General features: G+C 41.5%; 1 protein-coding gene across 1 annotated transcript; it reads right to left on the reverse strand.

Annotated features, from left to right (window-relative positions):
* Nucleotides 1-896: 896 nt before the first annotated feature.
* LOC145409199 (uncharacterized) lies at nt 897-26,495 on the reverse strand. The gene is made up of 9 exons (XM_080279690.1): nt 26,469-26,495; nt 22,281-22,388; nt 21,786-21,992; nt 20,408-20,579; nt 18,239-18,505; nt 16,538-16,650; nt 16,135-16,204; nt 13,514-13,676; nt 897-1,425 (listed from the first exon to the last, which is right to left on the reverse strand). The coding sequence occupies exons 1-9, from the start codon at nt 26,493-26,495 to the stop codon at nt 897-899; spliced, it is 1,656 nt and encodes a 551-aa protein (XP_080135816.1).

Here is a 26,495-nt window from a genome sequence, read left to right on the forward strand (position 1 = left end):
TATGACTGTTAAGGTTCATGAAAGAACATAAATACATTTCTTTTAAAATTACATAAAAAGTATGCTACAAAAAAAGTTATAGTATTATGAAGTAGGTTTTCTGTATCTGAGTGATAGTACCATTTCTAATCCTCGCCATTTTATATGTGGTGCAAGGTTTAATTTACATTTCAGTAGTTTCTGTACATTACTGTCTAACACTAACCTTCGTTACCAACTGACAAAAACATCTAGTATGTATTCTAACCGTACTACAAAATACACCATCTGTTCCCATGCTTTTTGAGCAGTCAGTAAGTTGTCTCTGGAGGTGAGATGAACTATGACCTAGAGACTATCAATTTAATTAATATATATAGCTTCAAACAGGATATGGCTTTTGCTTCAAACCCTCTTAAGTTCCACCTTTTAGCTTTTCCATATACTGTACAAGAAAAGTTATTCATGTACAGTAATAAATTTTGTAAAAAAAAAAAAAAAATTTTAAAACCTTTGAGACAAATACTGTAACACTCTAATATCTGATGACCTGAAGTTCAGATGGATGTGCAGTACAGTGCTTCATACCACTGAATCTATTTATCAGCCGATATGTTATATAAGAGAACTGGAGGGTGTACTGTACTTGCATACATAACTTACACTATTTTTTATTGAACCTCTGATCTACTCACTTGATACACAAACATTTCATTATTATTATTTTTAAAATGTCTGAATATATACTTTAAAAAGTACAATTATTCAGTTTGCCATATGCATGCCCCTTAAAGTTTCTTAATCCATCTGTTACATGATTAAAATTTGCATTACAAAATGGCAGAGTAATGACAAAATCCAATACCATAATGAGCCCAAATGGCTATATTAAAATGAAAACAAACTGTTGTCTTTCATCACCTATTTTCATTAAATCTTTTTTTAACATCAGGTGGGTAAGAGACATATATGAAGCTGTCACTGTGCTCACGACTGAGACTAGATGTGTCATAGTACTTGTCAGGCTCACGAAAGTCTGAGTAGTTGTCATAGTCATCCAGGTAATTATAGCGGTTCCGGCGAAGACGTCTCTGTTCATAGTTGGGCATGAAAGTGGTGGCATAATTAAACATGCGCTCTTCTGTCATGTAGTACTTGTGAGGGTTGGAGTAATCCTCTGGGGCATAGGAAAGACGAGAATCCTCAGAGTAGTGACGAGAACGGTAGGACTGCCCATCATAGTCACTGTACACGTGGCTGGCATCACTCGCATCAGGATAGAGTGGACCCTCATTGAAGCCAGAATCCCTGCACTCACTCTCAGACTCATTGGCTGGTGCATGTCTCACCTTAGTTGTCCGGACTTGGGGAGGCACATTTGCTGAGCCTCCAATGATGCCACCCTCACCTGAACTGCTTGGGCTACTTCCTCCACCATCCTGTGACCTGTACCCAAGGGCTCAATGTCACTACCACACATGATGGCAAGGGTGTGGTGTTGGACATCACAGTAAACAAATATGGTACAATGAAACAAACCCTAATTTGAAAAACAGATACCTACACAGACTTCTTTTTGTTTTTCCACCAGAATCCCATCTCAAATACTGAAAAATATTTATATTGTGCAGAAAAATAAATGCTATTTGGATTATTACATTTTCCTCAAAAACAAGATATAAAATCTCCCACCACTATGTTCAACTTATTTCAGTGTTTAATATATACTGTATATACTGTACATATCTATCTATCTATCTATCTATTAAGCAACGTTGGGTCTGGTTAGTACTTGGATGGGTGACCGCCTGGGAACACCAGATGCTGTTGGCATCCCTACGTGTCAAGTGGGGTTGGTGGAGGATTAGTGCCCCTCCCTGTAAAACAATTAACTCTAAGCCATTGCCCACCCCGTCTGGGATACATGGTGTCTGGCAATGAATGAATGAAAAAAAACATTGCCCCATGAGAAGCGTAGGAGCCCGGGGCTTGGCAGTTGGTCCTGACATTTAAGATGAGAATGACCAGCCTCACTCATCCCTGAGTGGCATTGCATGAGCAATCAATCCCAACCACCCCTTGGATATAAACCTTCACCGGCTCAATCCGATTGGAACGCAATAATTACCCACTAAACCACCAGATGCCAAAATTTGCTTATATGGTTACCACCCAGCGTAGTAAATGGTTTCCTGGTGTACAGGAAACCATTTGGCTTGTCACACGGTCCAGAGTCACCCACAGGCAGAAGGAAGAGGACAGAATGAAGGAAGGAAAGACAGAAAAGGGAGTGTAAAGTTACCCGTAGGCAGAAGGACAAGGATAGAATGAAGGAATGTAAGACAGAAGAGGATGGAAGGAAAGAAGGATGGAGGAGAGGAAAGGGCAGACACCTGACAGCAGCACTACATCGAGTGAGTGGATGGTGAGCGCCCCCACCTACCACTATATATATATATATACTGTATATATATATATATATGGTAACACCTCACTATAACGTACTAATTGATGCTCAAAACATTCCGAAAAATGTGAAATTCCGATGAACTCGACATCCGGACTTCCCCCTGCTAATCCGGACTTTTTCCAATATATCAGACATTAGTCCAGATCACATGTATAGTTTTTAAACTGTTTTGACTACCATTGTGGTACTGTACTGTGTTATAACTTCACTACATTAATCAAATGGTATAATATATATAATAATACTGTACTGTACACTGATAAACATGTCTTTTATTTACCTTATTGTGGTGAACATAGCTAAAGTGGTCAGGCAGTCCGGACTGCTTCTGGCTTCATCAGACTTTTTCCGATACATAGGAATTTAGTCCGGTAGCTCCTCGAGTCCAATAAAAGCGAATACTGGTCTACTGAAGTCCGTTAAATCGAGGTTTTACTGTATGTGTATATATATATAGTGGTAGGTGGCGGCGACCATCATCCACTCACTTGATGTAGTGCTGCCTACTTCTTCCTTAGCCTTTATCATTCTTTTTCTGTGCCTGCCATCCTCTCTTCCTATTTCTCCCATCTTTCCTGTCACTACTTAATGCTTTTCTTTCCATTACAGGTGGCTTTACATTGAGTGACAAGCCAAATGGTTTCCTGTAAGCCAAGAAACCATTTACAACGCTGGGTGGTAACCATATAACCAAACCATACGTGCTCCCTACGTGTCAAGTGGGTTTGTGGAGGGTTAGTGCCCCTCCCTGTAAAACAAGTAACTCAGAGTCAAATGGCCACCCCGTACGGGATTATGGCGTCTGGAAATAGATAGATAGATAGATAGTATATATATATATATATATATTTCATCTTAAATGTCGGGACCAATTGCCTAGCCCTGGGCTCCTACGCTCCTCATGGGGCAATGTAGGATTGGATGATGGATGGATGGATATATATATATATATATATATATATATATATATATATATATATATATATATATAGGATTGGATGATGGATGGATGGATGGATATATATATATATATATATATCCATCCAACCATCCATCATCCAATCCTACATTGCCCCATGAGGAGCGTAGGAGCCCGGGGCTAGGCAGTTGGTCCCGGCATTTAAGATGAGAGTGACCAGCCTCACTCATCCCTGAGTGGCATTACATGAGCAATCAGCCCCAACAACCCCTTGGATATAAACCTTCACCGGCTTAATTCGATTGGAGCACAATAATTACCCACTAAACCACCAGGCGCCAAAATTTGGTTATATGGTTACCACCCAGCGTAGTAAATGGTTTCCTGGTGCACAGGAAACCATTTATATATATATATATATAAATTATCTATCTGTCTATCTCTCTATATCTATATCTATCTATCTATATATAATATATATGTACAGTATATATATAAATATACAGTATCTCTATTTATCTATCTATATTTATATCTATATCTATCTATATATATAGCACGGGCCGAACAGGGTAGTACTCCCGAGGGGAATGGGAATGCTGGTGATAGGGAGAGCTGGAGCTCCTGTTTCACTAGCTATCTAACCATCCCCCTTTGCTGACCTTTTCAGTGTGACAGTAACATGGAGAGTAGACCAGCATACTCTCCCAAACATTTCCTCTAACTATCTATGCACTACACCACATGCACTTTACATTTCACACAACGTATCCCACTATGTTACAGGGGTTGGCGCCAGCAAGGGCATGCGGCCAGAAAACTTTGCCCCCGCTACCTAGTGGCGGACTTCTGGGGGGAGGCGTGGTGGGGGTTCTGCCGGCATAGATCATGGGTCCAGGGCGAGATGGGGCTCGGGCCTGTGCTAGAGGGTACAGGGCATTGCGGTTCCCAGGCTGCCGCTTCCGCCCAATAGAGAGGGGCCCGAACCTGGGAGTAGCATCCCAGGAGGCTGCCCTATCAGTGGGTGTATAATGGCGGGATAGTTGCAGTGCCAAGACGCACTTGGAGGGTGTCCCTGCAGCTGTCCTGGCAGGGTGCCCCGAGGCCACTACCACAGCCACTGGTAAGCTGGTGGGCTAGGGGTCCCAATCCCATTGCCTGGACCTGGGATTGTGCGGTGAGTGGGACCTGTGCTGTGTCTGTCCCCATTTATTAATACTGAAGATGACAAAACAAAAAAGGTTTCAAAGCAAGCCTGAGGACAGTAAATCACCCATGGGGATGAGGGTGGGTTCATGGAATGTGGGAAGTTTGAGGGGAAGAGCAGGGGAAGTCGTTAAGGCATTCAGTAGGAGGTGGGTGGACGTGGCGTGTTTGCAGGAAGTCTGGTACAGGGGTGGATCAGCCAGAAAGATTGTTGGGAAGGACTGTTGCTATAAGTTGTTTTGGCAGGGGAGGACAGACGGATATGGAGGTGTTGGTGTGATGGTTGCGGAGAAATGGGTGGAATATGTTATGAATGTTTTGAGAGTAAGCGATAGGATATTGGTTGTGAAAATTCTGTTGGGAAGAAAGATAGCTGTGATTATATCAGCATATGCTCCACAGGCAGGATTGGATGAATCAGAGAAAGATAGATTTTGGGATGATTTAATACGTGTAGTGGGTGGTATGCGGGATGATGAGATAGTGATTTTGGGAGGGGACTTAAATGGTCATGTAGGTGAAGCAGCCCAAGGTTATGAAGGAGTGCATGGGGGATGTGCATATGGTCTAAGGAATGCAGAAGGGGAAAGGATACTCGAGTTTGGGGAGGCAACGGACATGATTGTGTGCAACACATATTTTAGGAAAGGAGACAGTAGGTTAATTACGTATGAGTCTGGGGGAAATAGCAGTCAGATAGATTATTTTCTGGTTAGGAGGGCCGATAGGAGGTTAGTGAGGGATGTTAAAGTTATAGGAAGTGAGGAGTGTGTGCAGCAGCACAAACAATTGATTTGTGATATGGTGCTTAAAGAACAAATGATGAAAAAGAGGACTTATGTACCTAGGAGGAAAATATGGAAGCTGAAAAACCAAGTAGTAAGGGATGCCTTCTATAGCGAGTTGAGGAGAGTGGTGGTTGAACAGGGAGCTGTAGACAGAGGCGTTAATGAACAGTACAGAGCCCTCAAGAACAATTTCTTGAGAGTTACTGATGTAACATGCGGCTGGACAAGAGGACCACCAAGACATAAAGTAACTTGGTGGTGGGATGAGGGTGTAGAAGCTGCAATTAAGGAGAAAAGAAGGCTTTTCCGGGAATGGAAGAAGGGTGGTAGCAAAGAGGAATATTTGGCTGCCAAGCGTAGGGCTAGGAGAGAGGTATACAGGGCAAAGTCTGAGTCACAGAGACAATTACTTGATAACCTAAATCATGGGGAAAGGAAAAATATATTTAGGGTGGCAGGTCAGGTGAAGAGGGATAATCGGGATATCATAGGTGAGCAGTGTGTGAAGAATGATGAAGGAAGGGTAGTGGTGAACAGTGAGGATATTAAAGATGCATGGAGAGAGCATTATAACCGGTTGTTGAATGAGGAGTTTGACTGGGACAGGGAAGGTTTGGAGCCAGCAGATCCAGTGTCTGGCCCTTGGCCTTTGATTGATACTGCTACTGTGAGTGAGGCAATAGGCAGGATGAGGGTGGGGAAGGCAGCAGGTGTGTCTGGGTTGACTGCCGAAATGTTGAAGGCCTCAGGCGATATAGGGGTGAGTTTAGTCACTGACCTGATAAATAGGATTATTTATGAGTGTGTTGTCCCAGATGATTGGCTGAAGAGTGTAATTGTAAATGTGTATAAAGGGAAGGGTGATGCCCTGGAAAGAGGGAATTACAGAGGTATAAAGCTTTTAGATCAGATAATGAAGGTAATGGAGAGAGTTTTAGAAGGTATGATTAGAGAAAGAGTGAATATTGATGAGATGCAGTTTGGGTTTATGCCAGGTAGGGGGACCACTGATGCCATATTCATTGTTCGACAGCTTCAGGAAAAATATATTGGTAGGAGAAGGGATCTTTATTTTGTTTTTGTTGATTTGGAAAAGGCCTTTGACAGAGTCCCTAGACAGGTGGTGAAGTGCGCAATGAGAAAGCTTGGCTTGGAGGAGTGGCTGGTTAGGGTGGTTATGGCCATGTATGTGGGTGCTCACACCCAGGTGAGAGTGAATGGAGATTTGAGTGATGAGTTTTCCGTGAATGTTGGTGTGCATCAGGGGTCAGTCTTGAGTCCCATGTTGTTTATCATGGTACTTGAAGCCCTTTCACGTGACTTTAGAAACGGACTCCCGTGGGAGTTGTTGTATGCTGATGATTTGGTGTTGATTGCAGAGAATGAAAGGGAGGCGGAGGAAAGGTTTAGGAAGTGGAGAGATGGTATGGGGCAAAAGGGTTTAAGGGTAAATGCAGATAAAACAAAAGTGATGATATCTAGGGTTGGTGGCGGTACTGTCAAAGACGAGGGAGAGTGGCCATGTGCAGTTTGCCACAAGGGCGTGGGAAGTAATTCCATCTTGTGCGGTGTGTGTTATAAATGGGTGCATAAGAGATGTAGTGGTATCAGAGGTAGACTGCGAGATAATGCTGATTTTATGTGTACGGCGTGCCGGGGTGAGCAGGTGGAGATCGTCAGACGTGAAAGAATTGAGCTTGCTGGTGAATCTCTTGAGTGTGTGGAAGAGTTTTGTTATTTAGGAGACATGTTGTGTGCTGGAGGTGGGGCTGGAGCTAGCTCTGTGGCTAGGGTGAGAAGTGGTTGGAAGAAGTTCAGGGAGCTCTTGCCTCTCCTGACATTGAGGGGGCTCTCCCTATGTGCTAAGGGGTCTTTGTATGCAGCGTGTGTTAGGAGTGTAATGCTGTATGGCAGTGAGACCTGGGCAGTGAAGGAGGAAGACATTCGCCGGCTCAGACGTACAGAAATGACAATGATTAGGTGGATGTGCAGTGCGTCCCTGCGTCCAAGGCCTGGAGGGGCTGGGTTTACAATGGAAGAGTTGAGAGGTAGGATGGGACTGGAGTGTATTGGTGTTGTGATGAGGAGAGGTAGATTGAGGTGGTTTGGACATGTGGAGAGGATGGGGGATGATAGTTGGGTGAGGAAGGTGAGAAGTGTTAATATTGGGGGTGGGGTTATGAGGGGTAGACCGAGAAAGACATGGGACGAGGTCATTAAGTGTGACCTTAGGGTTAAGGGACTGAACAGGGAGGCTGCAATGGATCGTGCAGCATGGAGAGCCGCCATTAGGTGACCAAGGCCGACACATGCAAGCATGTTGGAGCCTTTAAAAATGAAAACGATATATATATATATACTTTCCTCTTTTTTCTGCCTCTGGGTGGCTTTACACTCCCTCTTCTGTCTTTCTTTCCTTCATTCTTTCTTCTTCCTTCTGCCTATGGGTGGCTCCACACTGAGTGACAAGCCAAATGGTTTCCTGTACACCAGGCAACCATTTAGTATGCTGGGTAGTAACCATACAACCAAATTATGGCACCTGGTGATTTCGTGGGTAATTAAAGTGCTCCAATCGGATTGAGTCTACGTAAGTTTATATCCAAGAGGTGGTTGGGGTATATTGCTCACGTAATGCCACTCAGGGATGAGTGAGGCTGGTCACTCCCATTTTAAATGTCAGGACCAACTTGCCTAGACCTGGGTTCCTACACTCCTTATGGGGCGACACAGGATTCGATGATGGATGGATGGATGAATATATATATATATATATATATATATATACAGTATATTTACTGGTATATATATATATATATATATATATATATATATATATAAATATATACTTATGTATATATACAATATATACACTGGTATATATATATATATATATATATATATATATATATATATAAGCAACATGAAAAAGTGAAGGATGCAAATGGTAGATTATTAACCCATGGGGATGAAGTAAGGACCAAATGGAAAGAATATTTTGAAAGTCTGATGATTGGGAATGGAGAGAGCAAAGCAACTGTTAAAATGATTGGCTTTGGGGAAGTACAGAGAAAGAACGCGTTGCCAGGAAACGTGACACTCGCAGAGGTGAAGAAAGCTGTGAAGCAGCTGAAAAATGGGAATGCAGCTGGAGCTGATGAGGTGTATGCAGAGATGATTAAGTGTCGTGGAGAAAGCAGAATGAAATGCTTGTTGGAGAGATGTAAGATGGCAGGGATGAGTGAAACTGCCAGCAGAGTGGAAAAAGGCTGTCATTATACCCATGTACAAAAATAAAGGTGAGTAAATGTGTGCAAAAATTATTGTGGCATAAGTCTACTGAGTATGGTAGGGAAGGTATATGGAAGAATTATTATAGAGAAAGTTCGAGAGAGAGATCAGAAGTCCTAGTGAGTGACAAACAGGATGACTTTAGGAGTGGCAGAGTATGTGTGAATCAAATATTTGCAATGGTAGAGAAGGCATGTGAGAAGGACTATAAAGTGTTAATGGTATTCATGGATCTGGAAAAAAGCATATGACAAAGCAGACAAAGAAGGATTGTGGAAGGTTTTGCATATGTACAGTGTAGATGGTAAGCTGCTAGGTACTGTCATGAGTTTTTATAATGGTAGTGAGATGAGGAGTGGTGGGTGAACAGAGAGAAACAGGGAGACCTGGAGGGAAGTGTTAATGAACAGTACAGAGCCCTCATGACCAACCTCTTGAAAGTTACTGATTCAGTATGTGGATGGACAAAAGGCCGACCATAACACAGAGTGGCTCGGTGGTGGGACAAGAGTGTAGAAGCTGCACTAAGGATAAAAAAGGCTTTTCCAGGAATGGAAAAAGAGTGGTAACAAAGAGGACTACTTGGCTGCCAAGCATAGGGCTGGAAAAGAGGTTTACAGGATGAAGTCTGAGTCACAGAGACTTTTACTTGATAACCTAAATCATGTGGAAGGAAGGAATATGATTTTCAAGGTGCCAGATCAGAAGAAGAGGGGCAATAGGGATATCATAGGTGAGCAGTGAGTGAAGAATGATGAAGGAAGGGTTGTTGTGAACAGTGGGGATATTAAAGACATATGGAGAAAGCAATGCAGCCGGTTGTTGAATGAGGAGTTTGACTGGGACAGGGAAGGTTTAGAGCCAGTAGATCCAGTGTTTGGCCCTTAGCATTTAATTGACGCTATTACTGGGAGCAGGGCAATAGGCAGGATGCAGGTGGGGAAGGCAGCAGGTGTGTCTGGGATGACTGCTGAAATGCTGAAAGCCTCAGGAGGAGTGAGGTTAGTCACTGACCTGATAAATACAATTATATATGAGTGTGTTGTCTCAGATTACTGGTTGAAGAGTGTAATTGTAAATGTATACAAGGGGAAGGGTGATGCCCTGGAAAGAGGAAATTAAGGAGGCATAAAACTTTTTGATCTGATAATGAAGGCAATGAAGAAAGTTCTTGAAGGTATGATTAGAGAAAGAGTGAATACTGATGAGATGCAGTTTGGGTTTATGTCAGGCAAGGGTACCACTGATGCCATATTCATTATTTGACAGCTTTTCAAAAAATATATAGGAAAGAAACAAGAACTGTACTTTGTTTTTGTTGATTTGGAAATGGCCTTTGACAGAGTCCCTGGAGAGGTGGTGAGGTGGGCAATGAGAAAGCTTGCGATCGAGGAGTGGCTGGTTAGGGTCATTATAGCCATGTATGTGGGTGCTCACACCCAAGCAGGGGTGAATGGAGATTTAAGTGATGATTTTCCCATGAATGTTGGTGTGCAACCGGGGTCAGTCTTCTGCCTCTTGTTGTTCATCACGGTACTTGAAACCCTTTCACATGAGTTCAGAAATGGACCCCCGTGGGAGATGTATGCTGATGATTTGGTGTTGGTTGCAGAAAATAAAAGTGAGGTGTTGGTTGCAGAGAATAAAAGTGAGGTGAAGGAAAGATTGAGGAAGTGGAGAGATGGTATGGGGCACAAGGGCTTAAGAGTAAATGCAGATAAAACAAAAGTGATCGTATCTAGAGCTGGGAACGGTACTGTCAAAGAAGAGGGAGAGAGGCCATGTGCGATTTGTCACAAGGGCATGGGAAGTAACTCCATCTTGTGCAGTGTTTGTGAAAAGTGGGTGCATAAGAGATACAGTGGTATTAGAGGTAGACTGCAAGATAATGCTGATTTCATGTGTGCAGTGTGTCAGAGAGAGCATGTGGATATTGCTTTGTGTGAAAGGATTGAACTTGGTGGTGAGTATCTTCAGTGTGTGGAAGAGTTTTGTTATTTGGGAGACATGTTATGTGCTGGAGGTGGGGCAGGAGCTAGGTCTGTCACTAGAGTGAGAAGTGGTTGGAAGAAATTCAGGGAGCTGTTGCCTCTCCTGACATGGAAAGGGCTCTCCCTCTGTGCTATGGGATCTTTGTATGTGGCATGTGTTAGGAGTGTAATGCTGAATGGTAAAGAGACCTGGGCAGTAAAGGAAGAGGATAATCGCAGGCTCAAACATACAGAAATGGCAATGATGGGAGGATGTGCTGTGCATCCTTGAGTGCAAGCCTTGGCGGGCTAGGTTTATGATGGAAGAGTTGAGAAGTAGGATGGTACTGGAGTGTATTGGTGTTGTGATAAGATGTGGATTGAGATGGTTTGGGCAAGTGAAAAGGATGGGAGACAAAAACTGCGTGCAAAGAGTAAGAAGTGTTAATATTGGGGGTAGAGTAGTGAGAGGTAGACCGAAAAAAAACGGGACGAAGTCACTGAGTGTAATCTCAGGATTAAGGGACTAAATAGGGAAGCTGCCAGAGATCGAGCAACATGGAGAGCTGCCATTAGGTGACCAAGACTGACCAAGACCGATGCATGCAAGCATGTTGGAGCCTTCAAAAGTGAAAACGAAAATGTAGTAAAGCATATAAAAGGGTATATGGGCATCTAAGTATTTGGTTCACAATCAATGTGGGCATGCAAAAAGGTTGTGTGATGTCCCCATGATTATTCAATATATATATATATATATATATATATATATATATGGATGGGTTGATAAGAGAAGTAAAAACATGAGTAATGGAGAGAGGGATAGCACTGGTAATGAATGGTGATGGATTGAATATCTCAAATTTGTTGTATGCTGATGATGTAGTGCTACTTGCAAATAACGGACAAGAGGTTCGCAGACTAGTGCATAGTTTTGTAGATGTCTGTGAGAATTGTGCCTTGAGAGTAAAAGTAGAAAGGAGTAAATTGATGGTTACTGAGAAGGTGACTCCCAGTGTGATGTCAGAGAGAATGAGGAGAGACTGGAATTGGTAAGAGAGTTCAAATGCCTGGGTACAGTGAGAGAAAAGAGAGGAACAGGTGCAAAGGAATTTGAAAGTAGAGTGACAAAAGGAAGGAAAGTAGCTGGTGCTATGAGGGCCCTGATATGACACAAAGGCTTGAGTGTTGCAGTTGTGTGAGGCTTACAGGGAGTGTTAGTGCCAACTTTAACATGCGGATGTGAGACTATGGTGTGGCATGAAAATGAAAAGTCAAGAGGGAGAGTAGTGGAGCTGAGACTGCTGAGGAATGTATGTGGAGTACAGAGAGAGGATAGGATATGGCATAATGTGATTCATGAAAGAGTAAGGAAGTCTGTGGACACCAGAATCAAAGAGTGTGTACAGATGGTTTGGTGATGTGGAGAGAATGGATGACAATATAGTGGTGAAAAAGGTATATCTGAGCGAATTGAAGGTGGGAGGAGGCAAGGTAGGCCAAGAAGAAGGTGGAGGGATATGGTGATTGAGTGTGTGAGGAAGAGAGGTATGGAAGTTGGTGAGGTTAGGGGACTGACAACAGACTGAGCTGGCTGGATGAACTTTGTGCGGAGAAGTGCATAACCAGGGATTTGGCTCCCCTTTTAACGTGACAACGTTTGGATTGACTCTGTCAGATAGGTATGTGTGAAGCTACAGAATGTGGTGAAATTCTTTTTGGCCTATCTGATGGAGCCATGATTCTGTGGGCTTGAATGATGAGTGAATAGAAGCATGTCCCATTGAATTGGGAAAACTCAGGCTGTTTGGATGTTGCTACTCCTCACCTTGCCCCAGGATGGGAAAAAAGGTTTGGAGGACGATGATGATGATGATGATGATGATGATGATGATGATGATGATCTCTCTCTCTCTCTCTCTCTCTACATATATATACAGTATTATATACTGGTATATATATATATATATATATATATATATATATATATATATACATATAGTCTAATGACAGAACTATACAAGTCTAAAACTTTCACAGCTTTAACTTTCTTGCAAAGATGTAAATTAGAAACCCTCTGCAATTTTTCCTCCATTTCCCTTCCGTTTCCTCTGGCTCTGCTTCTCAGCTCTTACTTCCTCTTCCTCCTAAACCTTCTTCACTTCCTCTTCCTCCACATCCCTCTTCTCCTCCTCCTTTTATTATTTCTTGCAACTGTTCTACAATAGCTCTTCATAGCTACACAATTAAACCTGTGGTTCATAAAAGAATGTGGAGGAAAGAGGCGTTGAGGAATTAAAATGGTGCCCCTTCTTAATAAACAATGGCTATGAACTGGATAACAAAAATTAGTAACCTTATAACCAAATTATGGCATTGGTGGTTTAGTGGGTAATTAAGGTGCCCCAATCGGACTTAGCCTATGTAAGTTTATATCCAAGGGATGGTTGCGGTTTATTGCTCACACAATGCCACTCAGGGATGAGTGAGGCTGGTCACTCTCATCTTAAATGCCAGGATCAATTTGTCTAGCCCCAGGCTCTTACGGGGCAGCATAGAATTGGATGATGGATGGATGGATTAACCTCTGATCTCCCTTACACCAGTGATGAACTGGATCAAAAAAATAATGGCCTTCAATCTCCTTTACACCAGTATTAAACATGAATGATGGCTTGAGGGCGTTGGATTTCTCACCCATCCTTTTCTAGTTCTGCTGAGACCTTAAATATCAAAAGTAAAGGTGGAAATCCAGTGTAAACATAAGAGAGTTGTGAAGCATAATATGATAAACTGCTTAGTGCACAGTGCTTTAACTATATACAAACATAATCAAACAAATGCATAAAATTGCACATGAAAACCCAGAAAAGGGTGAAAATGTACTTACTCGCAGAGAACCCAGACGATGTAGTAGGCTAACGAGACGCCAAGTGTAAGGAGAAGAACAAGTGCAGTAAGAAGGCCCCATGGGAATTCGGGAGGTTCCATTGTGCCAGCCTCCCAGTACCGCTCACATGTGAGATACCAGCATACTGCCCGACTCAGTGCTCCTGCATAAGGAGGAATCATGATATGCAGATCTAAGACTTTTATTCTGCAAAGCTTAGACTTGGAGTATTGTAGTTATTAGTTCTTTTTAGCTCTGATGACTACAGACTGCATGTTAAATGGTACTTCATTATAATCATCATTAGCCTTAATCTGCCACACTTAAATGATATGCTAAGAGATAGAGCACAGTTCTTTTATCACACTGAGAACATGAATCAAGATGACCTGATTTTTTTTTTTTTTTTTTTTTCCAACTCTGAACATAGACTTCACAGTCCATTCCTAAGGCCCAGCAGTCCTCCCATATACTATGTACCTTCCACATATTACCACCTTGGCATTAACACCCCCCATCCATACTGAATACATCCTAGGGCTGCCTCATACAGGACTGGCATATTGTTATTAGTGGGAGGTATTTTTACGATGTCAGCAGGTCTTCTGGTCGTTCAAATGTATGCCTTAATGAAATTCAAATCCTCAAACTGTTCCCTGTCCCAGCCGGGATTCGACTGCTATTATAACCAGTGCAATGTCACTTCCTAAGTTTAATCCAAGAGGAGGAAGGAGAGAGTGAAAAATTTATTGTTGTGACTGCTCGTACGATGCAATGTTTGTGGGCAGTTAGAGTGAAGGAATCATGCATGTACTGGAGTGAAAACTGTGGGTGAAAGAACAAAGCCCCATAGAACTCTGTTAGAGAAGTTTTGTGTTTACCATGATTTGCAATGATTGTGTAACATGAGCTTGTCTACCAGGTAAGTAGCTGGCAAGCCAGCATTTTGTTTTGTTCTCCACATTTGTTTCGTAAATACTGGTGGTCAGTTTTTCTGGGTATAGAATCAAAGGCTCTACTTCTATTGCTGTAAGAAGTGTTCATTGCACAAAGCTGATGCTGTCTGATAAGTGGTGTGAGGTTGGTTAGTAGGGCGTTTGTGGAGCGTAGTGCTCTAAAGCCATGTTGAGGAGGCAAGGGGAACATGATGTGTGACTGTTAAGAATTAGGCAGTAAGTTTTCCTGGATGGCATGCTAAACACCTGTAGTGTTATGGGTCTATACAAAGAAGGGTGTCTTAGGAGCTTGTCTAGCTTAAGAATATTGATGACTGTTCTAGGCTACATGGCCACAATGTGCATATGAGTGGTTGCTGCTGTTTGTGAGGGCCTGGATGCCATATGGCCTTTCATGTTGCAGGTGTAGGTTGCTGATGACATCTGACTCTGAGTTTGTAGAGTTCTTCGTTTCCTTGACACAGATAATCTTACATGTCTGTTCTGGAGCAAAAGAGATTATGTTATGGTCAAGTGGAAGGGACTGCCTAGGCAGAGGAGATTGTTTTCCTGATTCAGAGCATACTGGCATACTGTGACTTTTATCTGCATAATGTTGCATGAGTGTGTCTGATTGCTCTTTGTAAGACGGGATGTACTACTGGGTGTTGGAAGTGATGGCAGTGTGTCTTGGATGTGATTTAGTGATACGATTGTTTTATGTAGGTGAGATGGGTCTGCAGAGTAGATGAGTGTTGCCACAATGGCCTTCCAATTTTGTTTTCCTTGAGATAATTTTTGACCCTTTTGTTGTTTAAACTGAAGCCTTGTGATAATGTTTTGTGTGTGTGGGGGGAGGGGAGTTGTGTGTAAGAAAGTCACAGTGTTTGATAAGGTAAGCTGTCTCTTGTGTAAAATTTGGGCTGTTGTGTATTGTTTTGTGGAATGTGGTGCTTTTCTACCTTATGAGGGTGTTAAATTTAATATGTTTGTCAAGCCTGGTTATGGGTGTGTTTTTCACACACTGTATTGTTGTTTCTCTGGTGCATTTTGTCCCATTTGCCTTCTTGTGTAGATTGTGTATGTGGTGTGTGACCATTCTGGTTTGGAGTGCATTCAAATGGTGATAAAGAAGGGCAAGTGATATGAAGAGAATTCTGGTTCCATCTGCCAGGCAGTGGTTGAATGTGGGTGAACAACAGGTGATGTGTGGGAAGAAGGGAGAGCAGCTTGTTTGGTGTGGGATGTATATGTACTCAGAGGTGTCAATGACAGTGTGCAATACATAAAGTTGGATTGTGATGTAAATGAAGTTATGTTAGTGGTATCTCATTAGATCTGTGTATTGGCACTGACAATAGCATTTTTGCCACATGATACTTGGTGTTATGGGAGGAAAACAAAAAGTATTTAACAACATTCAATTCCTTGGGCAGCTCCACACCACTGCAAAGACTTTACACACATCTCTACTCCCTTAGGTGCTTGGACACCACCTCTTGTTAATGAAAAACCTGCAACATACTAGTGCATAGTTCCACTGTTAAACTTGCTTCTATATTATGCTACAGGAATATATTATCCTGCAGTAGGGCTATGACCGAAAATGTCTGAAAAAATGTATATCCTAAATGTATCAATAACAAGGATATTTGTGTGCAACTTTGCAGGTCTATGATGCCTTACCCTCAACCTCCTTGAACTGTTCCAGTGTAAGGTTAAGCAGGAGACCTCCAATACACTGTTGAATCAGTTGCTGAAAAAAACAAGTTCAGTATGCCATTGAATATCCCTCTATGATATATCCAGTAATAGTATATTCAGGGCATATCCTTCATTTTATCTTAAATACCACCCTTTTATATATAATTCATAATCATTATAAAAAAAATTAATAAACACTGATATATAAGTCAATGCAAAGTTAAAGAATCAACTGACTGCATCATGGTTCCCTTAATTTTTAAAGCATTCTAATTCACAATTGTTTTAGTTGCTAATACCGAAAATAAGGAAGATTCAGTATAGTGAACTATGAAGTACAGTAAGGAAGTACGGTCGCTAAGTACTGTAGCAGCTTAGCACATACCTGACACTTAACTCTCAGTTCAGCAAGGTGCTCCTCATTACAGGTGTCATGCCAAGAGTGTAGTGGATGAAGAGGCAATTCTCGAGGCCCTCCCGTCACATGATCACTCTCATCTGTCACCACATACCAAGAATGTTACCGAAATACGAGTGGCAACCTTTAACATTACTGGTACTTCAACTCTTCCCTCTAACAGTCAGCTACCTGGCATCTAAAGAAAGTGGTGATAACCACCATGACACATAACCATGGTAGCACTATGGGTACATCTTGAGATGGTCACTGTATCCAAGAAAGAAGTGATGAACTCTATAATCCTTATTCAAAAAAAGAAAATTACTTAAGAGATATAGCAGTGGTCCCAATTCTTAACTATCTCATGTTCCCCTTCACAATCAAATTCTAGCGTGTGACCTCATAGCCTAGGAAAAAAAATAAAAAAATAAAATAAAAATATATAAATAAATCAAGTCAACAAAGTGACAGTAATCGCTCCTGCATCAAGTATATCTATCTACAGTATTAAAGCCAGATGCTTTAAAACCTGTAGCAGGTAGCCACAAATGAATTGCCTCTATGTCACCCTGTCCTCTATCATCAAGCTGTCATCTCTCCAACTAAAACCCAGCTTTCTCATATAACTCCCAACCCCATCCTTCCACCTCAGTCTCAGCCTCCCCCTCCCCTTTCCCTCTCCTCACCTCCACCTCACACATACACTCTATTGGTCAGTCTTTCCCCCTGCCCCATCCTTCCACTTCATCCTCAGCTTCCCACTCCCCTTTTCCTTTCCTCACCTCCACCTCACTCACATAGGCCACACTCTTTTGGTCAGTCTCCCATTCACCATCCTTGCCACATGATCAAACCATCTCAAATTAGTTCTCTTAATGCTTTCTAATACATCCACATCAGCATGTACATAGGTGTAAATTATCATGTCACATGCCCTGCATTTATTTTGATAGAATAGCTACAATACATTGTTTCCATGGTTGTACAAAACAAATATAAGACAAGGCAGTGGATGTAGAAGTGTTCCTAGTGAGAAAGGTGAGGGACAGAAATGGTCTATAATTAATGTATTACTGTTTGCTGATGATATTCTCATATTAAGACAAGACACATGGGAGTTACAAGGTTCGGTGAATGAGTAGGGAAGTTTGTTTAAAAGCTAAATGAAATTTGAAAGCAGATGTGGCAATGTTCCCAAACTTCCTTGTTTTTCTGTTTTTTTATGAAATTCACATGCTCCTTTCTGACAATTAATTTACAGCCATTTCACTTTTGACGATAGTACAGGCAACTTCCACACTCTGTTTTATCACTAGGGACACTCCAACATCCACTGTAATGATCTGTATTTCTTTTATGATACTGTACACCAGGAAACCATTTACTATGCTGGGTGGTAACCATATAACCAAATTTTGGCACCTGGTGGTTTAGTGGGTAATTATTGCACTCGTCGGATTGAGCTGGTGAAGGTTTATATCCAAGGGGTGGTTGGGGTTGATTGCTCATGTAATGCCACTCAGGGATGAGTGAGGCTGGTCACTCTCATCTTAAATGTTGAGACCAACTGCCCAGCCCCGGGCTCCTACGCTCCTCTTGGGGCAATGTAGGATTGGATGATGGATGGATGGATACTATGTCTGTAATAAAACCTGTGTGTGTAAGGATCTTTATCATGTTACTTACTGTTAGGGTCCTCAGGCACTGGTAAACAGTTGCCTTCTTCATCACAGTTTCCTGTACCCCCTTGGTCATTCATCTCCCCTCTCCCTTCCCCTTCATCTGAATGCCCAGACAAATCAGCAGATGAGATGGGTGTTGGAGGAGCAGGAGGGGTGGAATGGGGTGCACTAGAATGGCGCAGGCGTGGCTGGCGGGTCCACTGGTACCATGGTTGGGACGGATGAGATGACCGCATCAGGCTCCGAGGTAATGCTCGCTCCACTGCTTGATCTGAAAAACAGAATCTATAGTACAATCAAGTACTTACGATCTAATGCCATTTCAGCAACAAAACTGTTATCTATTGCTATTTACTGCATCTCCCATCTAAACTTTACCATAATTGTTCTATCAGTACAGCAGTGTAGGGGCCTATGACTATGACGAGATGAGTACTCAATGTAAATGCACATGAGCATAAAATAATTTTATACGGTCATGAATGCAGCTGCTTGGTTGAATAAAGACTATGCCCCAAAAATACTTTATCATAATGATATTACATTATTGTCTGCATTGTTTATAAAGGCTCCAACATGCTTGCACGCGTCAGCCTTGGTCACCTAATGGTGACTCCACATGGCTCGATCTCTGGGAACCTTCCTATTCAGTCCCTTGTCCCTGACGTCACATTCTATGACCTCATCCCAGGGCTTTTTAAGTCTGTCTCTCACATCCCTACTCTCAATGTTCACACTTCTCACTTTACACACCCAGCAGTCATCCTCCATCCTCTTCATGTGCTCAAACCATCTCAATCTACCCCTATTCATCACAGCACAAATACACTCCATCCTTGCTCTCAACTCTACAACTGAATAATACAGTACTAGTCTCAAAAACTGTATCTTGTTTAGGGCTAATCATCATCATCATCATCATCATCATCATCATCATCCCACCCTTTTTTCCCACCTAAAGGTGGATTGGAGTTACAGGGAAGAAATCATGGATTTCTTATGGAAATCTTGGGGTATTAACTTTTCTAGGAATCTTTTTTTCCCCAAATTCCTTAAACCATTTTTCAATTGTTTTAATAGGCCAAAACAGGGTAATTTTACCTTGAATGGTGGTTTTGCTAAATATTAACTGCCACATATAGAATACTGACATTTTTATTGCTTTACCTATACATTGAGCCCTTCTGGTACAGATACTGTACCTATAATCGTATTCAAAAAAAAAAAAAAAAAAAAAAAAAAAAAAGGCCTATGCCACAGACTTTTTTTTTTAAAGTGTCTCGTGGCAAAATTACCTTACCTGATGGGGCAATTTCACTGCAACCTATTTACTGTTATTATTGTTATAATATTTATTATTACTGTTATTAGTTAAAATACCACACTACATAATTATCATATACAACTGATTATACCTAGGCTGCTGGTGTGGGTGGGGGAGGCATGAGTGCATGGCAGGGTCTGTTTTGTTCTATGTGTGTGAAGGGGGTTGTGGTCAGGTAAAAAGGACTGCCTATGCAGACAAGACTGTTTTTCAGACTCGGTGCATGTTAGTGTAAGGTGACTTTTTGAGCAGTGAAGTATGAGTATGTCAGCTTGTTCTCTGTATGATGGAATAAGTTGGGTGTTGGAGGTTATGGCAGCATCAGTCTTGGAGTACTTGCTTATAATTTAGTGATACCACTAGCCTTTGCCAGCGTCGGTGTTGGAGAGCTTGTCTGTAATCTAGTGATACCATTAAACCCTGCCTGGCTAACTCTTTGTAAGGTAGCTAGTTTACCTCCCTTGGGCCACTGTTTAATAGCCAATGTAAGGTGTACCTCCTATGAGGCTTGAACCTTGGCCTATACAGATCTTTACTGTGCCACTTATGAGATTTGCAGCTCAGCAAGGATTAAGTGCCTTGCAGGTGCTGAGAGGGGTGTATGGAGTGACTGAGTGTTCTACAAAAGTTTACTCTTTTGTTTCCTTTGGGCTAATTTTGCTGTCAATTTCAATATTTAACTGCTGGAACCTTATGATCATTTCTTGTGTGTCCGGGAAGGGGAGTGTGTTTGAGTAGGTCAGGCTGTTTTAAGAGGTGAGCAATCTCTGGTGTAAACTCTGGTGTTTGTATTGAGTATAATCTTATTAAATTTTGTAATGTGAAGCAATCATACAACAGCAACCATACCAGAGTGTGACTGCGCATGATGAAGGGCAGGTGAGGTAAGGAGTAGGGGCTGGTGCCAGAGGTCGAGTGCAGTTGGTGAAGGTGGAGTATCATCAAAGTCTCGCATGCGTTCCAGCAGCACTTCACACCGCATCACATCACAGAAGTCAGCCAGGCACACAGCATCCTCTCCCTAAAATAAAAAAAATAAAAACGAAAATTAAAAAAAAAATAGCTACCCTACTTGCCTCGGTACTTGTCTCTGTTCTTCAAAAAGCTGAAATAAGACCGACACTTTGCTGAGGTATTCTTATCACCACCTAACTACTTGTGTCAATTCAGATGTAAGAATTTATCAGCCATGCTTAATAACAGACAGCTACTGTAATACTGGTTATGAACAGGTGTACAGGAAATACAGTACAATGACTAATGTGGGCATGACAACATGCATGAACATTCACTTTTATGATTCTCACAAATAGTGCCAGCAGGGGAATTCTGTGGGAAATTATTTCCCATTAATAAATTAACTCCATTCGGACTGAGCCAATGAAGATTTATATCCAAGGGGTGGTTGGGGTTTCTTGCTCACATAATGTCATTCAGGGATGAGTGAGGCTGGTCACTCTCATCTTAAATGTCAAGACCAACCTGCCTAGCCCCAGGCTCCTACACTCCTCATGAGGCAATGTAGGATTGGATGATGGATGGATGGATGGAATAAACTCCACAGGCACACAATACACTGATCCCTTGATTATTGTACATAATTAGTACCTAACACGGCACATGATACTGGAATTATGCAATAATGGATACAGAAGACCTACGTGATTAATCCTGACTGGTACCAGGAACACTAAGTGCAAGCCCAAATTTTCCCTTTTATGACAATTTAGACCCACTAAATAAATGCACAGTTATGGCAAATACCAGAAACACACACAGGTATGGTTAGGTTTGTGGAAAGTGATGAAAAGGGCACAATAAGAAAGAAAATTGTATCATACAGAAACTTGAGATGGGTTTGAGTTAAGGTATTCCAAGGATAGGGGGTGAAGAGTTAGTGGTCTCAGCCACCAGGGATCAACTCCTCGAGTAGGGTCTCATCTTTGAATCCCTGAAAGCCATCAGAAACCACAGACACTGAATAATCATCATCAGGAGAAACCAGCTGATGCATATGACAACATTATTTTTAGCCAAATAATGCACTATTATTGCAAGAGAGCATATTTTCTTCTTGCAGTAACAACAGAAACTGCTAAAACCAAGTGCATTATAAATAACCATGGGATCACTGTACAGATTTCCAAAAATTAAAGTTCACAAACATTAGCTGCATAATGTACCACAATGTGTACAGTATCGAAAAATACACTGTTATCCATCTTACAGTATTGAGGTAGTTCTCATGGCGGTTGTCAAGATGTCTGTCCAGATGAGCTTCATGGTAAAATGATTTGCCACACAAGCCACATGTCCACTGTGGTGGTGCATGTATCTTGGCTGCTTCTTGCTGTGCAAAAACATCTCGTGCAGCATGTAGTGGACACTCCAGTGGTAGTGAGACCCCATAACGCTCCAAAACTGGCACCCATCGCTGGTATCCACATACACACACATCATTAGAGGATGGCATGAATTACAAACATGGCCATTATTCAGTGAGTCAGTCTTCCATTAAACCTATGTGAGTAAATCAGAACCTCCCATATTAGCTCCAATACACAATTTTATATAGTTTCAGTCCTTGTCTACTGCTTTTAGTAACTGTGATATGAAATCTACAATGGTACATGAAAATATGGTTTTTACTAGAAAAAAATTTTGCAAGGCTTTGTGTTATAAAACTTTAACTTATTAAGTAGTTCAGAAGAAGTGTAAGGACCTTGTTGACAAGCTTCCTGACAAGTGATGCCTTCTCTCGAATGCATGGTGGGCGGGGCAGCAGGGGGCCTGGGCGAGGCACAAGTGTCAGCAGCAGTACTACCAGCACCTGCACCAAAAAATATACAGTACTGAATTGCATGCAGGCTCTCGCAACACCTGTATATATACTATGAAAAATACAATGAGAATTACACCAATCATTACACATGGCCATATAGCTTAAGTAGCTACCAAAACCTATCTATTTATCTATTGCCAGACTCCATAATCCTGTAAGAGGTGGCCATTTGACTTTGAGTTATTTGTTTTACAGGGAGGGACACTAATCCTCCACCAACCCACTTGTTGACATGTAGGTAGCAAGTATGGTTTGGTTATATGGTTACCACTCAGTGTTGTAAATGGTTTCTTGGCTTACAGGAAACCAACTGGCTTGTCACTCAATGTAAAGCCACCTGTAAAGGAAAGAAAAGCAATAAGAACTGACAGGAAAGATGGGAGATATAGGAAGAGAGGAGGGCAGGCACAGAAAAATAATGATAATGACTAAGGAAGAAGTAGGCAGCACTACATCAAGTGAGTGGATGATAGTCACCACCACCTACCACTACCGAAACCTACTTTTAAGTTTTAGACATATACATGTACTGTACCTCAAAGACAAAAAGGGACAAAATCCCACATGCATATATTCATTCATTCATCATCTAATCCTGTGTTGCTCCATGAGAAGCATAGGAGCCCAGGGCTAGGCATTTAAGATAAGAGTGACAAGTCTCACTCATCCCTGAGTGACATGATGTGAGTAATAAACCCCAGCCACCCTTTGGATGTAATCTTACACAGGCTCAATCTGACTGGAGTGCCTTAATTACCCACTAAACCACCAAGCGCCATAATTTGGTTATATGGTTACCACCCAGTGTTGTAAAGGGCTTTCTGTTGTATATACAGGTATATGTATACTGTACGTACAGTTTATACATACATACATACATACATATATATATACAGTATATATATATATATATATATATATATATATACATACATACATATATATATACAGTATATATATATATATATATATATATATATATAAGGAGGAAGACATTCGCCAGCTCAGACGTACAGAAATGACAATGATTAGGTGGATGTGCAGTGCGTCCCTGCGTCCAAGGCCTGGAGGGGCTGGGTTTACAATGGAAGAGTTGAGAGGTAGGATGGGACTGGAGTGTATTGGTGTTGTGATGAGGAGAGGTAGATTGAGATGGTTTGGACATGTGGAGAGGATGGGGGATGATAATTGGGTGAGGAAGGTAAGAAGTGTTAATATTGGGGGTGGGGTTATGAGGGGTAGACCGAGAAAGACATGGGACGAGGTCATTAAGTGTGACCTTAGGGTTAAGGGATTGAACAGGGAGGCTGCAATGGATTGTGCAGCATGGAGAGCCGCCATTAGGTGACCAAGGCCGACACATGCAAGCATGTTGGAGCCTTTAAAAACGAAACGAAACGAAACGATTATCTCATCAGCCGTTTGAGTGTCCACTGCAGGACCAGCCTATCCCGCCCGAAGTGGGGACGATACAGCCAATGTATCTCTACCAAGTGGCTTAGGCTGTCTAGTAGAGATTGTATGTCGGGTTAAAAGTGCTTGTGAGTGTAATTGTAGTGTTGGAGTGGCTTTGGATGTGTGTGTAGTCTGTGAACCAAGTGTAATCAGCCTGTGCATGCCAACTGGGTGCAAGCATACTTTATAGTATGCGACACTGGTTCAACCACAGCACCCCTTGTGTCCGCCAATGCAGTACGGTATGTGGCCTGAAGAACGCTCTCAAAGTTTATCACCCTGGCAGGGCATGAACCCTCATTCTTCAGTGTACAAGAACGCACATTTTACCACTGGTATATGTATATACAGTACCGGTGTATATATATATATATATATATATATATATATATATATATATATACTGTATGTACAGCGGAGTTTCGAATATCAACAGTTTAGAATTCGATACGTTTTGGAGTGGTCCACCTACCTCACTTTTTGATGCAAATTCATGTTTTTCGATGCTCTCAGGGCCAGACTCCAACCAAAACAAGCAAAGATAATATTTCTGATGCGAACCAAAATGCTAGAAGCGAAGGAAAATTATAAGAAAAAGTGAGCCTACCCTAGTATGTGACATGTGTCAAGAAGAGAATGAAAATCAACATCATTCATTCATATGTGAAGCATACAAAGATATGGTTCCAAGACAATTCACCGTCAGATAATTCGTCAAAACATGGACGCAGCCAAAGGGAAAATGGCAATATAGGAAAGGCAGAAATACACCAAGTATACACTTGCTGACAAGGTGATATACACTTGCTAACAGTATGGCAATACAATGCAGAACTACAGTTACTTAACCATAATTATAGTTCATAAAGTTTACAGAAGGTGTGGCCAAAAAATCATGATTTTATGCAGTTAGGTTTGGAGGCCCCGGACCCAAACTAATTTTTCCCAAAAGAAGTTCAGTTTAAATTTCGATGATTTGAACTTTATGGTGATTTTTAGGTACCTATGCCCATCGAAATTCGAAATTACACTGCATATAGATATATATAGACATACATCTATATACTGTATATATATATATATATATATATATATATATCTCATCTCATCAGCCATTTGAGTGTCCATTGCAGGACCGGCCTATCCCAACCGAAGTGGGGATGATACAGCCAATGCATCTCTACTAAGTGGCTTAGGGTGTCTAGCAGAGATTGTATGTAGGGTGAGAAGTGTTTGTAAGTGTAACTGTAGTGTTGGAGTGGCTTTGGATGTGTGTGTAGTCTGTGAACCAAGTGTAATCAGCCCACGCAAGCCGACTGGACGCAAGCATTCTTTATAGTATGCAACACTGGTTCAACCACAGCACCCCTTGTGTCTGCCAATGCAGTACGTGGCCTGAAGAACACTCCCAAAGTTTATTACCCTGGCGGGGCGCGAACCTTCGTTCTTCAGTGTACGAAAACGCATACTTTACCACTGTACCACAAAGGCTCCATATATAATACATATATATATATATATATATATATATATATACACAAGATTTTTAGACATTAAATAAACAATATTTTTACTGTTACGAAAAAATTCCATTTCTGTCATACATAATGAAATGAAGCCATCCAATTCAATTGAGATTCTTAGCATCTCTACCTTCCTATAAATTACAGTCACCTATGATGATGTACGGTAGTGACTTTCTGTTTCAGTACTCAGACAAAAATACAGTACCATATTATAAAACCAAATGGCTATTCCATCCACCTGAGATTCTATGCATCTCCACTTTCCTACACTTAGTCATCTTTTGTGATTACACAGCTTTCTGTTTCCATGAACAAAAAAAGAATTACAGTACATGTACTCTATTTAATAATCACTGACTGGGAAGCATGAGCTTGGTTGGTTCCTCACAACTGAGGTAGTTTGCAATAGATTATGGATGATCTTATAAAACTACCTGGAATTTGGTTTCTAGTTATCTCCTGTTACTTTAGAGTCCTGTACCATCCATTGCTTCATCTTTTTTTAATATCAGACATTTAGTTCCAAGTCTTTCATCATCCTGTAACATCGTAGTAATTGTAACCCCAGTCTGTCTGGTTGAGCAGACCCATCAATCACCTCTGTAGCACCATCCCATGTGGTGAACTGATGTTCCCTTATAGTAGCTAGTGTCTCGCCACAGTGAGGCATGGGGAAGAGAGTGAAGGTTTGGTTCCTGGATGGATACTTCATTTGTGTCTCTCCATCCAGTAAACAGGGGCACCATAATAGGCTCCACATCCCCCCATCCTGTAACAGTGAACTGCAAAAAAGCTTACCAGTACTTTCTTCTTTAGATGGTGCCAGTTTATATCCTGAGTTATAGATAATAAAAGAACAGATTTTAGCACAGCAAAAATTACATTACTGACTTTACACTCTTTCCATTGAGGCACCCTGAATTAGGAGATTAACTTTTAAAAATTACCAAAAACTGTAACCTCAGATAACAATTTACTAAATGACAGTGGTTACAGCTTGGTTTCAAAAACTTACACATATTGGCATAATGTCAACAGCAAAATGCATTACTGGCAAGGAAAAAGAGTAACTGAGAAAACTACCTACCTCAAGCCTCCTACGATAGGCAGCCAT

Source organism: Coenobita brevimanus, chromosome 80, assembly GCF_032717465.1.
Source record: "Coenobita brevimanus isolate Jiangsu-jjx chromosome 80, ASM3271746v2, whole genome shotgun sequence".
In the NCBI taxonomy this organism is placed as follows: Eukaryota; Metazoa; Arthropoda; class Malacostraca; order Decapoda; family Coenobitidae; genus Coenobita; species Coenobita brevimanus.